This window comes from Cinclus cinclus, chromosome 6 (assembly GCF_963662255.1).
Source record: "Cinclus cinclus chromosome 6, bCinCin1.1, whole genome shotgun sequence".
NCBI lineage: Eukaryota > Metazoa > Chordata > Aves > Passeriformes > Cinclidae > Cinclus > Cinclus cinclus.
Window position 1 is genome coordinate 15,761,287 of NC_085051.1, and position 11,860 is coordinate 15,773,146.

Below are 11,860 nucleotides of genomic sequence, written 5' to 3' on the forward strand. Positions count from 1 at the left end.
TCTTGGAGCCACAGGATGGAAGATCTTTGCTCTTGTCTCTTCCCCAGTCTCCACTGCCCTGCACAAATAACTGGGCACTGGCATTTGAAGGGTGTAAGAATGAGATTAGCAGCAGCAACCATTTCCTGCATTCATTCTCCTTTGCTCTACTTGTCAACATCCTGACAAGAGATGAGGCACCTTTATTTCAGCTGTGGTGCCCTGCAGCTTATTGTGAAAAAGAAGACTCCAGCCAATTCCAGCTCATTTTGAGATGACATGGGGAAGGGGAGAGCTGCTGCAGGAACAAATACATTGTTTGAAAGCAATTCCTTCTTCTGCAGAAAGAAAATACATCCAATACAAGGACCTCAGCCTTTGTCGTACAAGGGATGTGCAAAAGCTTTGTATTTCTTGCTTCTGCTATTAAAACTGGTGCCTTTGGAGAGAATCCAAGGAAGCTACCTGGTGGATGACTTACATTCTGTCCTCAAACCCTATTTTCTATACTATCCAACTCATAGAAAAGTGTGGAATACTATCACTGCATTGAGAAAATATTGTAAAAAATTTGAAGTAATTTAAAAGTATCCCTGAGGTTTCAGGAATTCACTGTAGGTTTGCAGAGTAAACCAGCAGCTTCTGAGCACTGAATTTCTACACATCCAAGCCTGCCCAGTCTCTTTATGTCAGTTCCAGTTCTGACAGTAAGCATCTTATTGCAAGGGGGGCCACACTCTGGTCTAAGCAGAGGGGAGAAGCCTGTGTTCTTGCCCAGTCTAAAACACATAGGGAGGACCACTAATAGTTAGAAATCTACAACAAAACTACTGGTGAGATGGCAAAAAACCTGCATACAAATGTCATGTCTTAACATATTTACTACAGAATAGAGACAACAGCCACTTGGACAAAGTAAAGGTTCATACATAATTTGAGCTGTAAGATGCTCAGCATTTAAAAATAAAGCCTTATGATAAACAATTTAAAGTTATTTCTGCACATCTGGTGCACAATGCCTAGCAAGTAGTTTTAATTGCTCCAATTTTGGAGATGAATATATGGAAGTTTTTCCTCTTCACTAGTTGGGCCTTAACTTTTACCTCTACTAATTGCTCCCACTAGGAAGCAAATAGCTGTTCACAGATTTAAGTTAAACACATGATGATAACGTCTCAAGAATCAAACCAAATATTACTCCAACAAATGTATTATATTCCTTCTTATTGTAAAGGAAAATGTATGCTCTATTTTTGGGGTAAGAGTAAAATTAACAGATTATGATCAAGAGCACAATTTGCTAGGATAAACAAAGATATTTTCTACTATTCCAAGATCTTAGTTTACTAAAAACAGCATATTTCTCATTTGAAGTAAATACTAGTGTGGTTATATAAGAAAGCATTTACTTTTTTGATAACCTCAACAGAAAGCAGAGAGGGGTTTTATAGTTAAAGAGTAAAACAGTCAGTTTTCCATTACAAATGGGACAAAACTGTGTTGTCAAATGAGGTCTCATAAATCCACTGTCATTATCAAAACACATGTGAGATGCATGCTCCTAGTGAGAGCTTTAATATGAAATTCAAAGATCCACATCTTTGCTTCTGCAGAAGCAGAAGAGAATTAAAAAGATCCAGAAGCCCTGTCCTAGGCTTATTTTGACTTTGGTTAACATTTTTTATAAAATACTAAATCATCACAGTGATTGTGTAGAACATATGAGCTAAAATAGAAACACCTATTCTGGGCACCTTGCTAGAAATATCTAAAGGCCACCTAACAACCTGCAGTAGTTTCCTATTTCTGGCAGTTCATCCCTTTCAAAATGATAAAATTCCAAGCACAAAGACTTGGTGCTTGATGTATTCCTTGTGAGAAGTACCAGACTTTTTTTTCTTAAACTCAAAAAAGGATTCAGTCAATTTTGAGCAAATGTGCATTCATTATCTCACACAAGTGGAAGTTCTGAGAATGAAGCAGTTCGGAGAAAAAAAAAACAAACTGCTTTTTGTCATGGTGGTGGTAATTAGCTTTAATAAGGCTTCCCTTTGCCTATGCTCTACTGCAATGCTTCCAGGTCTCACATTTTCTGTTGTAAAATGTGGTTGTTAAGGAGGAAAATGACCACTGAGGAAATGTGGGACAGTATTTTTGGCTTTTGTGGAGTTTTGTTGTTGTTTTGGGGGTTTTGATTGGGTGTTTTGTTATTTTAAACTACTTACACTATACTTACACTTACTCAAGCCCTGCTTTGCACTGCATGGAATTTCTTACAGCACCTTGCCCATAGAAAATTGCTGTTATTTTACTATTCTTTACCACGAAGTAGAAAAATAAAATAGTCCTTAAAAAACTGGTCACAACAGACAAGGGAAAAGCTCCATGAGGCACCTCTCTAGCCCTCCAGGCATTCACAGCCTGGAATCGGGAGAAAACGCTTCACTTAAAAAAAAAATAAAAATATCACTGTCTAGAAACGTAATAAAATTAATATTAAATTTATTCATAAAGCATTGCATACTTCTACTTATTATGTATAGAGAGATAAATATACCCTCACATACATATCTTCCTGGTAGGAGGTGAAAACACATCAACTGCTCCTGTAGCAGAGCCTTGCAAATGCCTGGGCTCTCCCATCACCATGCCTGGCATTATAAGGGCTCTCACAGGCCATTATGCCAGGTGAAGCATGACTGCATGAGGAGGCTTAGCACCCCACCTAAAAACTCACTAGCCTACACATTGTGCTGTAACTCAGCCTCCCCACCAGGTTTATTTGCACCTGGCAGCTCTCCAGGACATCTGAGACACGCCGGACCTCTTGTTGGCAGGCAGGAAACACCTTGCCCACAACAAGACACTATTTTCCATCTGGAACTGAATGAGCAAGTGTTCACAGCTTTTGTGCTCAGCCACTAATGCACATTAAACAATCTATTAACACACCAAATTAATGAGGCAGTGCCAAGTTCAAAGTCAGCTAAGCACTGAGCCTGTGCACAGCTCCCTGCAGCATGTGTTGGCACCGTTGTTTGTAACACATCCAGCGCTCAGGCATTTGGAGCTCAGCCTAATTAGTTCACTGCAATTGAATCTCAGCTCCTAGCCTTGATTCAGCTGCAATGGAAGTTTTGAAAGAGGCCTATATACACAGCCTTGCATGTTTTTTTCCCTGGCACTTGAGGAGCCAGGGCAAGGAATTGTGCCAGAATTACCCAACAAACCATTTGACAGAGACACAGAAATATGAATACTGCACTTACTGGCTTTTTAAAGATCATTCATGTGCAAATTTTAAAGGTAGGATAATTCTTTTCCTGGAGGAAAGCAAACATGAGAGAAGGACCTGAAATATCATGCTGGAAGAATGATGGGAAAAGAGAGAAGGCCTATCCTAGGAAAGCCTGCCCAAATGGAAAAAAATTAATAACTTCTATGTATGCATTTCACTGTTCATTTCTCCTCTGCACACAACCTGTCTTCATTGAGCATTACTGTTTGCCAGTTTAGTCTGCTGCTTCCACTGTTTTTTTAGAAAACCTAAACATTAGTACAATTACAAAGTGTTTTTTCTCCCCACAAAACTTCCTTGACTCAATGATGGTTTTTTGTTTTGTTTTTTTCCAAGTAGCCAACCATATCCTACTATGCATTTCAGAACAGAAATTGGATTTTCACAATTATTCCTAGAGGTGTTTTCAAGAATCATTTTTACTAGCAGATACCTAGCTTTTCACCTTCCTTCCCATTCAACAAACAAAATACATTTCCACAATAATTTTTATGCAGCAATCACTGAATGCAACAAAAAACAAAGACGGTGGTTTCATCAAAGTGGCTTCAGGGCATTACCTGTTAGTGCTGGGATTGAGAAGATCTGGTTTCTCATACTGCTTTTCCTTCTGATGACAGTCAATTACTAAGTGGGTGGATTTAAAACGTGGATTTTTTTATTTCTTTTTTGGTCAATTACACAATTATTTGTATCTGCATTTCTTAACCTAAGAACTTCTACTGTCCCACTAGGAGAAAGAAATGGGGACCCGCTCTGATCTGTAACTAGACTGACACTTGAGCTCCTCATGGCACAAACTTGGATTGGTCTCAGTCCCAGGACAGCCCACAGCAATAATGAAACTTCTGGCAAATTACAGACTGGGAAACAGAGCAAGAGTGGGAAGCTCTGTACTGGCCAACCCAAAAAATACCATTTCAATGACATGGTCCCAAATAAGCACCTTCTTGCAATACTGTAGCTAAGGGGCTGCACTGCAGCATGCAGAGAGGAAGGAGGGAATAACAAAACCCTTAAGCCACTTCTCAGTCTCACCTGCATCCAAAAATCTGCCAAGAGCCCAAGCTTCAACATCAGGCTGATCAGAAAAGAGGAGTGCCCCTGCAGCAGCAGCAGCTCCTAAACACGAGCACACTGTCTTTTGTGGGGCAGGCAAATGGTCTTACCCCCTCTCTGGGAATGCTTAAAGTTGGCTTTCCAATCCCTTTTCCTCTCAGACAAAACTTACCAAGCACACTGATAGACAGCACTGAGTTAGGTCGCTCTGCTTGCAAATTGACCTCAACTAAACTACCTCAGTGTTGAGACAAAAAAAGCTAAACCTGGGTCTTCCTGCTATTGATAGCAGCAGAAAGAATATGATATGATCAAGTCATATTTCTTTCTTTCCACTTGGAAAAGCCATGCTTACTTTGGATGAAGGATTTGTCTCTCTCTCTCTCTTTTTTTTTTTTTTTTAAACAGAAGTAATAATCTGCAAGTCTGATATCAGGTTGTAATTCTGTCTTTCCTTTGTTTCGACCAAGGAAAGTCAAAGTTGGAGTTATGCTTTTTCCTCACAATACAGTGCATGTAAAGCACTGCATTACCTTTAATAATTTATTACTGTGAGTCCTGATTCAGGCAACAGGAATATTCTATCTACCCTCACTTCCTATCTCTGTGTGCACACACATGCAGCCATGCTTCTAAGAGTTTGCCCGTTTCCAGAGACCAGTTTTCCAAATCCCAACCACTGGCCAGTCCAAGCTTATGTAAACAACTTGGGATTCGAACAAACTCAATGACAATCATTGCTGATTAAACCAAACTTATACAAAGGCAAAGTAAATTGAACCAGGTACAGGCATGCAAAGATAAGATAGAAACTGATTATCTTGCAGGGCAACAAAGGAGAGCTGCCACAATAGAACAAATCAATGGTCCATCAGTTTCCAAATTGTTCCCTCTGGTTACAGCCAACACTTCAAAGAGCACAGAGAAGCAGCACTGCCAGAAGTCATTATTTGCCACACCAAGAAAAAGAGAAATCAGTTCATAACTTCAGTTTCTTTAGGCACATTTTAAGATGTTTAAAATTAAGAGGGTGAGAAGAACCTCTTCCCTTGAGCACCTAAATCTAAAATAATTCTTTTTAACATCTGACAGCTTCACTTACTCTGGACAGTCATTTCCAACAGTAAGGGTTTCAGTAGGCCACTATTAAGGGCAAGGTTTCTTTTTCCACCTCTCCTCACAGAGGCAGAAAACTCGATTAGTTCAGGCCAGAGAACATTTCACCTCTCAAAGCTGCTCTTCTGAAGGTGCGCCCGCTGTGATAAGTGTGATAAGATGCCCTAGCCTGGAAGGTCACTGAGAACAGTGGCTCAGTCGTTCCCTCCCTCTGACAGCCAAGGCAGATTCGGTGTTCCCAGCAGGACATTGCCATCCATACAGCCTTGAAGCTCTTGCTTGCAAAGACAAAGTCTCCAAGCAACCACCAACTGTGTTTGCAGAAGCCATGCATGTAAATCCTCGGCCATCAAGCACAATTTACTTGCCCTGGTAAAATCATGTGTGTGTATAGACCATATGCTTCATCCGTTTAAATGATATCTATTACAAAATCAAACCAAGTCAAGCAGTTGAACTAACAGGTTCTGTCATCTCCGCTAGTATTTTTAGGCAGGTTTTTTGAGTGGTAAAGTAATAGCTGCTTAGCTATTCCTTCTCCCCACAGAGACTATTTCCCCAGCCTTCAAAAACTGAGCGTAAATGAGGCACAATAACTCATTCCCTATTCGGCTCACTTGAGATGTTTCTCCTCTTCGGTCTAAGCAAATAAGAAAAATTCTTAGAAAAGACCTCTCTTGAATTAAATTGATTTAATCAGAGACTGGGGTGTCAAATTACCCTGGAGACTGAAAACGTCAACAAGAGAGAATATACATTTTGCACACTGAAAAATAGCTATTTCAGACACTTTATGAAAGAAATAATTCAGAAGAAAACAGGTCATTGGCCTGACCTGTGCAAGACAATCAGATTCCATCCTTTAAGTCAAGGGTACACGAGGGGCTTTGCTGCTCACCAAGACACGGAGTGATCAAAACAATATGAAACAAACATACCAGCCTCGAATCTGTGGGTTAAAGCTGGATGTTCAACTTCCCTTTTCTAAACAATAAAATATAAAACCGAGGGAAATCAATCCTGAGTATCAGTTCTTAGCTATTAGTATTCTACATACCACTAAGATTCCTGAGCAGGAAAAGGGTGTGACAGGCAATCAGTAGATGTAGCTCTTATCGTTTGATAAACAGTGTTTTAACAACCAGCCAGAGATACAGGTCCAAAGCAAGTTACACGGACTATTTCAGGAGCTGTTTCTAACTGTGATAATTACAGCATATCATTAAGAACACAGCCACGCACTCCACACCATGCAGAAAACAGAAAATTAAGCTCCAGTGCTTGTTGCTCCCATCACTGGGCTAGATCTTGGCCAGGGCTCTCTACTCAAGTTTAGGTCTTTATGCCCTGACTTAACACCATTCCCGTTTCCTTTCCCACCCCGCCAAACATTTAGGACAGTGACCGAGACCTCCCAGGCAGCTGAAAGCCCCCGGAATAAAGCAGGAGGCAGACTGCAGAGGGAGTCAAAAAGACAACGGGCAAAATGAGTTCAGTTTCTTAAACTTGTTTGGGCAGGAGAGACAAACACCAGGGTCCTTGCACCCCCCAAGGTAAAACCCCGCTCAGCATTCTATGAATGACTGTCTGTGTGCTGGCAATAGAGCAATCCAGTGCTTCCTGCAGTGGGAAAGGAGCACATGCACGCCTCTGTGTGTGTGTCTCATGATTCCAAGTCCTTTCCAGCTCTGCAGCTCATCCCTTGTATCCCCGTCTGCACAAAGCGGGTCCCGTGCCTCCTGCCGGGGACGCACTGGGACACAACAGCTCCTCGGAATTAGACAAATCTGCCCTCGTCGGTTAATTTTAGCAACACACTCCTGCTCTGTAGTAGCTATTCATCTGCCAATACTCAGCACCTGGCTGGCAGGGACTGTACTCCAAACAGAGCATTCCTTGGCACAGCACAAAGTTGCTTTGGGAGCTCAGAAAGAGCTGGAGAAGTATGGACCAAAGACCAGTAACTTAAACCATGATTTAATGGGTACAAAAAATGTACTACATTATTTTATGTACTGCAAAAAAAAAAAAAAATTTAAAAAAATGAGAAGTTGGGGTGAGAACAGTAAAGCCTCAATTCCCTCTGCTGGTGGGAAGCAGAGTGAGGCTGCCTAAATGGTACTTGCAGACTGCCTTGCAAAAAACATTCAAGGGTGTCAGTACCCTCTTCTGTCTCTTCAGTGCCCAAGGGAATTTGAACAATGCTTGGTAAGAGGCTTGAGAATATTTACTGCCACTGTCATTCGTCATTGCATCAGAAAGAGTTCTGGAAAGAGGGGAAATGTTGGGGCTAATGTTCGAGCCATGGGCGTGTGTTGGGGTGGGGGGGGAAACAGGTAATGACTTACACATATTACAGAATCTTAACTCCTGCACAGACAGGATTAATCCGCACTGCAAATACTTGAAAAAAAAAAAAAAGTTAAAATAGTTAAAATTCAAGCTAGAACCTTAAGTAGGCAAAGGAACATAACCTTAGTTTTTGTTTTTCAGAGTTTTCCTAGACTTGCTGTTAAGATTTAGAGAAGACTATTTAAGATATTGAACACTGTTTACTGCGCCATCTAAACATAATTTGAGAAACCTGAAAGGTCAGAAACCATAAAAGATGGTGACCTAAAACTCCTTTTTAGGGGGGAAAAAAAAGGGGGAACTCCAATTCCCAAAAGTGTTTTACATTGTTCAACCACAGCCATTAGGCATTTCATAATTACAGCCATTATTTATTTTCTCATCTCACGGCATTATCAAAATGCTAAAGAGAACGAAGCCCACAATTATCTCAGCAGTTGTACCCAGTCATCTCCCAATTACATACACTCAGATGACAGCTGTTTCCCCTCCACTAAAATAAAGTTGGTACCACTTAACCTGTTGACCTAAACACTCCAGTATCCTCAAGTGTGGAACAGAAGAAGAACTTAAGTTAGATTACAGTTACTTAGAAATAGAACTTAAAATCATAATGCAATAATGAAATCATAAAAACTAACTTTGGCATCTTTTGTCTTAAGATTTTTACCACAAAAACATCTTCCCCCTCTAGCTGTTAGAATAAGTGTGTATACATTTAATGTATATATATACCCACGTATATGTTTGTGCATTAATGCAATAAACACACACCACATTCCTAGCCGACCTTCTTACCTACATTTTACACACACCAATTGCCCAAGGGTCACACAAGCCTTCAGCAACACCTCGATGGAAAAGCAGTGATTCCTCACAGAGGCACCTGTTGGGATGCTCGTGCACCACAGACACCTACCATTTGCTGGCCTGGGTCCGATACTGCTCTCTACAGACAATACTATAGACAAAGCAATTTTCAACCTACCTGCGGCTAAACAACCGCCAACACCTCCAAACATCACAAGGACTTAGAGCCAGGGGCAATAAAGGAGGCAAGCAAAAGGAATATCCCTTGTTTCTCATCCTCCTCTGATAAGACTGCAGCACTGATAATTGACAGCACCTGCTCAATTAGAAACTGCTGCTATGCAGTGAGCATCGGCATCACACAGGTGTCACTGCTTGAAATCAGGAGCCACGCATCAAAAATTGATAAAGAATGGGTGACGCTACTACCTACTTCATGTCCTCGTTCAGTATAAATTTATTCCAGCTCCCTGAGTGGCCCTCTGAAGAAAACTGCCTGAAACCAGCTCCTGCACTACCTGACAGATACACCGAAGGGCTCCTGAACCGAGCATTTCTCTTCACTAAAAATGCAAGCTTTCCCCCGGAGGGTGACTTTTGTTTTACTTCACACCTGCGGGAGGGGGGGGCGACCTAAACCACCCACAGTCCAAAAGGCCGTATCTGCACGATTGGAGCCCGGAGCATCGGGCTGGTCCGGAAGGCTCCGTGCCCGAGGAGCCTCCGGGGAGGGTGCTCGGCAGCAGCGGCCCCGGAGCCCCCAGCCCCGACAGGGCAGCGCTGCAGCGGCGGTAGCGGGAGCGCGGGGCGGAGCAGGTGCCCGGCGGTACTCACACGGTGAAGTGATACACGAAGCACTTCCATCCCGTGGGCCGCTCCAAGAAGTTGTAGACCCTGCCCTGGACGCTGCTGCGGCTCAGCAGGGGCTTGCGGAGGCTGTAGATGGAGACGCGGGGGTCCAGGCTGACGGGGGGCCGCGGGCAGTCGGCGCTCACCAGCACCACCTCGCTCCGCAGCCGCGGCGCCCGCTCCCGTTCGGGGCCGCATCCCGCGGGCGCCTGCCCGCCCTGCGCGGCCGCCAGCGGGGCGTAGTGGGCGTTCGGGGCGCTCTCGGCCAGCTCCAGCGCCGCCGCCTTCTTGCCGGGCGTCATGCTGCCTCTCCTGGGCAGCGACAGCCGGCCCAGGCTGCGGCTCTTGGGCTCGCCCGGCGGCGAGCTGGAGGACATGGCTAGGGCGACGCGGCGGTGCCCCGGGAGCTGCGGGCAGCGCCGGGCGCCCCGTCCCGTCCCGCCGCCGACACGGCTGGCCCGGCCCCCGCGGGGCGGCTCCGGCCGGGAAAGGTGCGGGGCAGGGGGCGGGCCCGGGCGCTGTCCCGGTGCGGCCCGGCGGGAGGCGCTGCCCCGGCGCCCGGCCCGTGTCCGTGTCACTGTCCCCATCGCCCACCTCCGCCTGGATCGTCCGTGTCACTGTCCCCATCGCCCACCTCCGCCTGGATCGCCCGTGTCCGTGTCACTGTCCCCATCGCCCACCTCCGCCTGGATCGCCCGTGTCCGTGTCACTGTCCCCATCGCTCACCTCCGCCTGTATCGCCCGTGCCCGTGTCGCCGCTGTGGCTGCGCGGAGGTGCCCTCTCACCTGTGTGAGGACCTGCCAGGGCAGAGAGCAGCGAGACTTTCCTGCCTTCTTTCCTAGAAGTCCAGGAGACTTTCCTGCCTTCTCAGCCACTCCGATATTTCCCAGAACTGCGACATTGGGTGGCTTGAGATTCAGGGGTACAACCCCTTACTCCAGATTTAGGACGTCCAAAGCCTTCTGGACCTGTTGCTCCTCTCTTTTTTTGGCTGAATTTCAGCACCTGGGAGCAGTAGAGCTCTGCTAGAGTAGGAATCCTCCAGGAGGCTCTCTTTAAAATGAGTAACAAGTACTGTGAGCCCAAACAATGGGTCTTGCAGTCCTTATGTTGTTGTTATATATGTTATTGTTATATTAAGTTGCATTATTGTAACCAAAGGGAGTGAATAAGTGAAGAGCTGTGAAAACTGCAGAACAGAGCAAACACAGCCTGCAGAACTGCATCCTCTACAAGCTGGGTCCCTCACCAGCAGCATTTCGGGTTTTGTGGGAAGTTGTATATGTTTGGCCATTGAGAACAGGTCATTTTGAGGGCCTGGATAACATTCCTCTGTGGTGGAGTTAGTTACCACTTCCATAACTGCGGTGTGCTGTCATGGCTTTTTGCACCAATTACTTGGTTAACAGTATCCATTCCCAGAGTGAAGGGGAAGGTGGTCTTTGATCTGGAGTGATGGGTTTTTTCTTCCAGCTCAAAATAGAACAGCACTAGTAAGAGCTATGTTGAGTTCATGGTTGATACTGGTACCCGGACAAGAATGTTACAGGGAGATAAGGTGCTAAATAAAGTTAAACGAAAACAACCCTGCTAATTGCAGTTCCATTCAAATGTCAGGCTGCACGAATTGTAGAGGAACTGGGCAAGATCCTCCACCAGTGTAAACAAGAAAGACAGGTGGGCTCTTGTACTGATTTACACCCGCGAGGGTTCTGGCTCCATCTTAGGAATACAAAAACAGAAATGTTAAAATGAGACTTTGCAAAACTTGTTTCTAAACCAAACACATCCTAACCAGGCTGCACCATCCACCCACCCCCCCCCCCCCCCCCACCCCACACACACACACACACACACTAGAGCATGAAAAACAAACCAGCTTAATAAAAACAGCATTTCAAAGGAAAATTTTCCTGTATCGGGTCAAAATAGAGCCTGGTTTCCCTATTTTGAGAAACTGTTCTTTCTTGAAGCAAGCTGCAAGAAAAATGGCTAATGGAAGAAAGAATGTCATTGCTACCCTTGAAGGTTCACTCTTTGAGGGCCAGCCTGATAAAGAGTCTTGATATTAAAGTTAACAAACATGTTTCTTTATATAAGTGCTCCACTTTGTTTTATAGACCAACGTAATATTGTCTGGGTTATATAGAGCCTTATCCTGGAGCCAGCTGCAAAATATAACATACAGAGTTCAGCCAAACAAGAGGCTGTATGTTAATCTTTAAATGATGCTGTTCTTCATAAAAATTTTCAAAATATTTTTAAAATATTGTGGTATAATGTAATTTATCCATCGATTAACAAAACAGAGACTAGAAACTTCACTCTATCTGAACCTAGGAAAATGGAATTTCTGTATTACTTTTGCAGTTTCCTTGCAAAAGAAAAGTTAGGGG

General features: G+C 44.1%; 1 protein-coding gene across 1 annotated transcript in view; it reads right to left on the reverse strand.

Annotated features, from left to right (window-relative positions):
* KCNQ1 (potassium voltage-gated channel subfamily Q member 1) overlaps positions 1-9,840 on the reverse strand; it is a 327,765-nt gene extending 317,925 nt beyond the window's left edge. The window contains exon 1 of the mRNA XM_062494734.1: positions 9,449-9,840. Within this exon, the coding sequence (XP_062350718.1) occupies positions 9,449-9,840 (392 nt within the window). The remainder of the gene's footprint in view (positions 1-9,448) is intronic.
* Between the last annotated feature and the right edge of the window lie 2,020 nt (positions 9,841-11,860).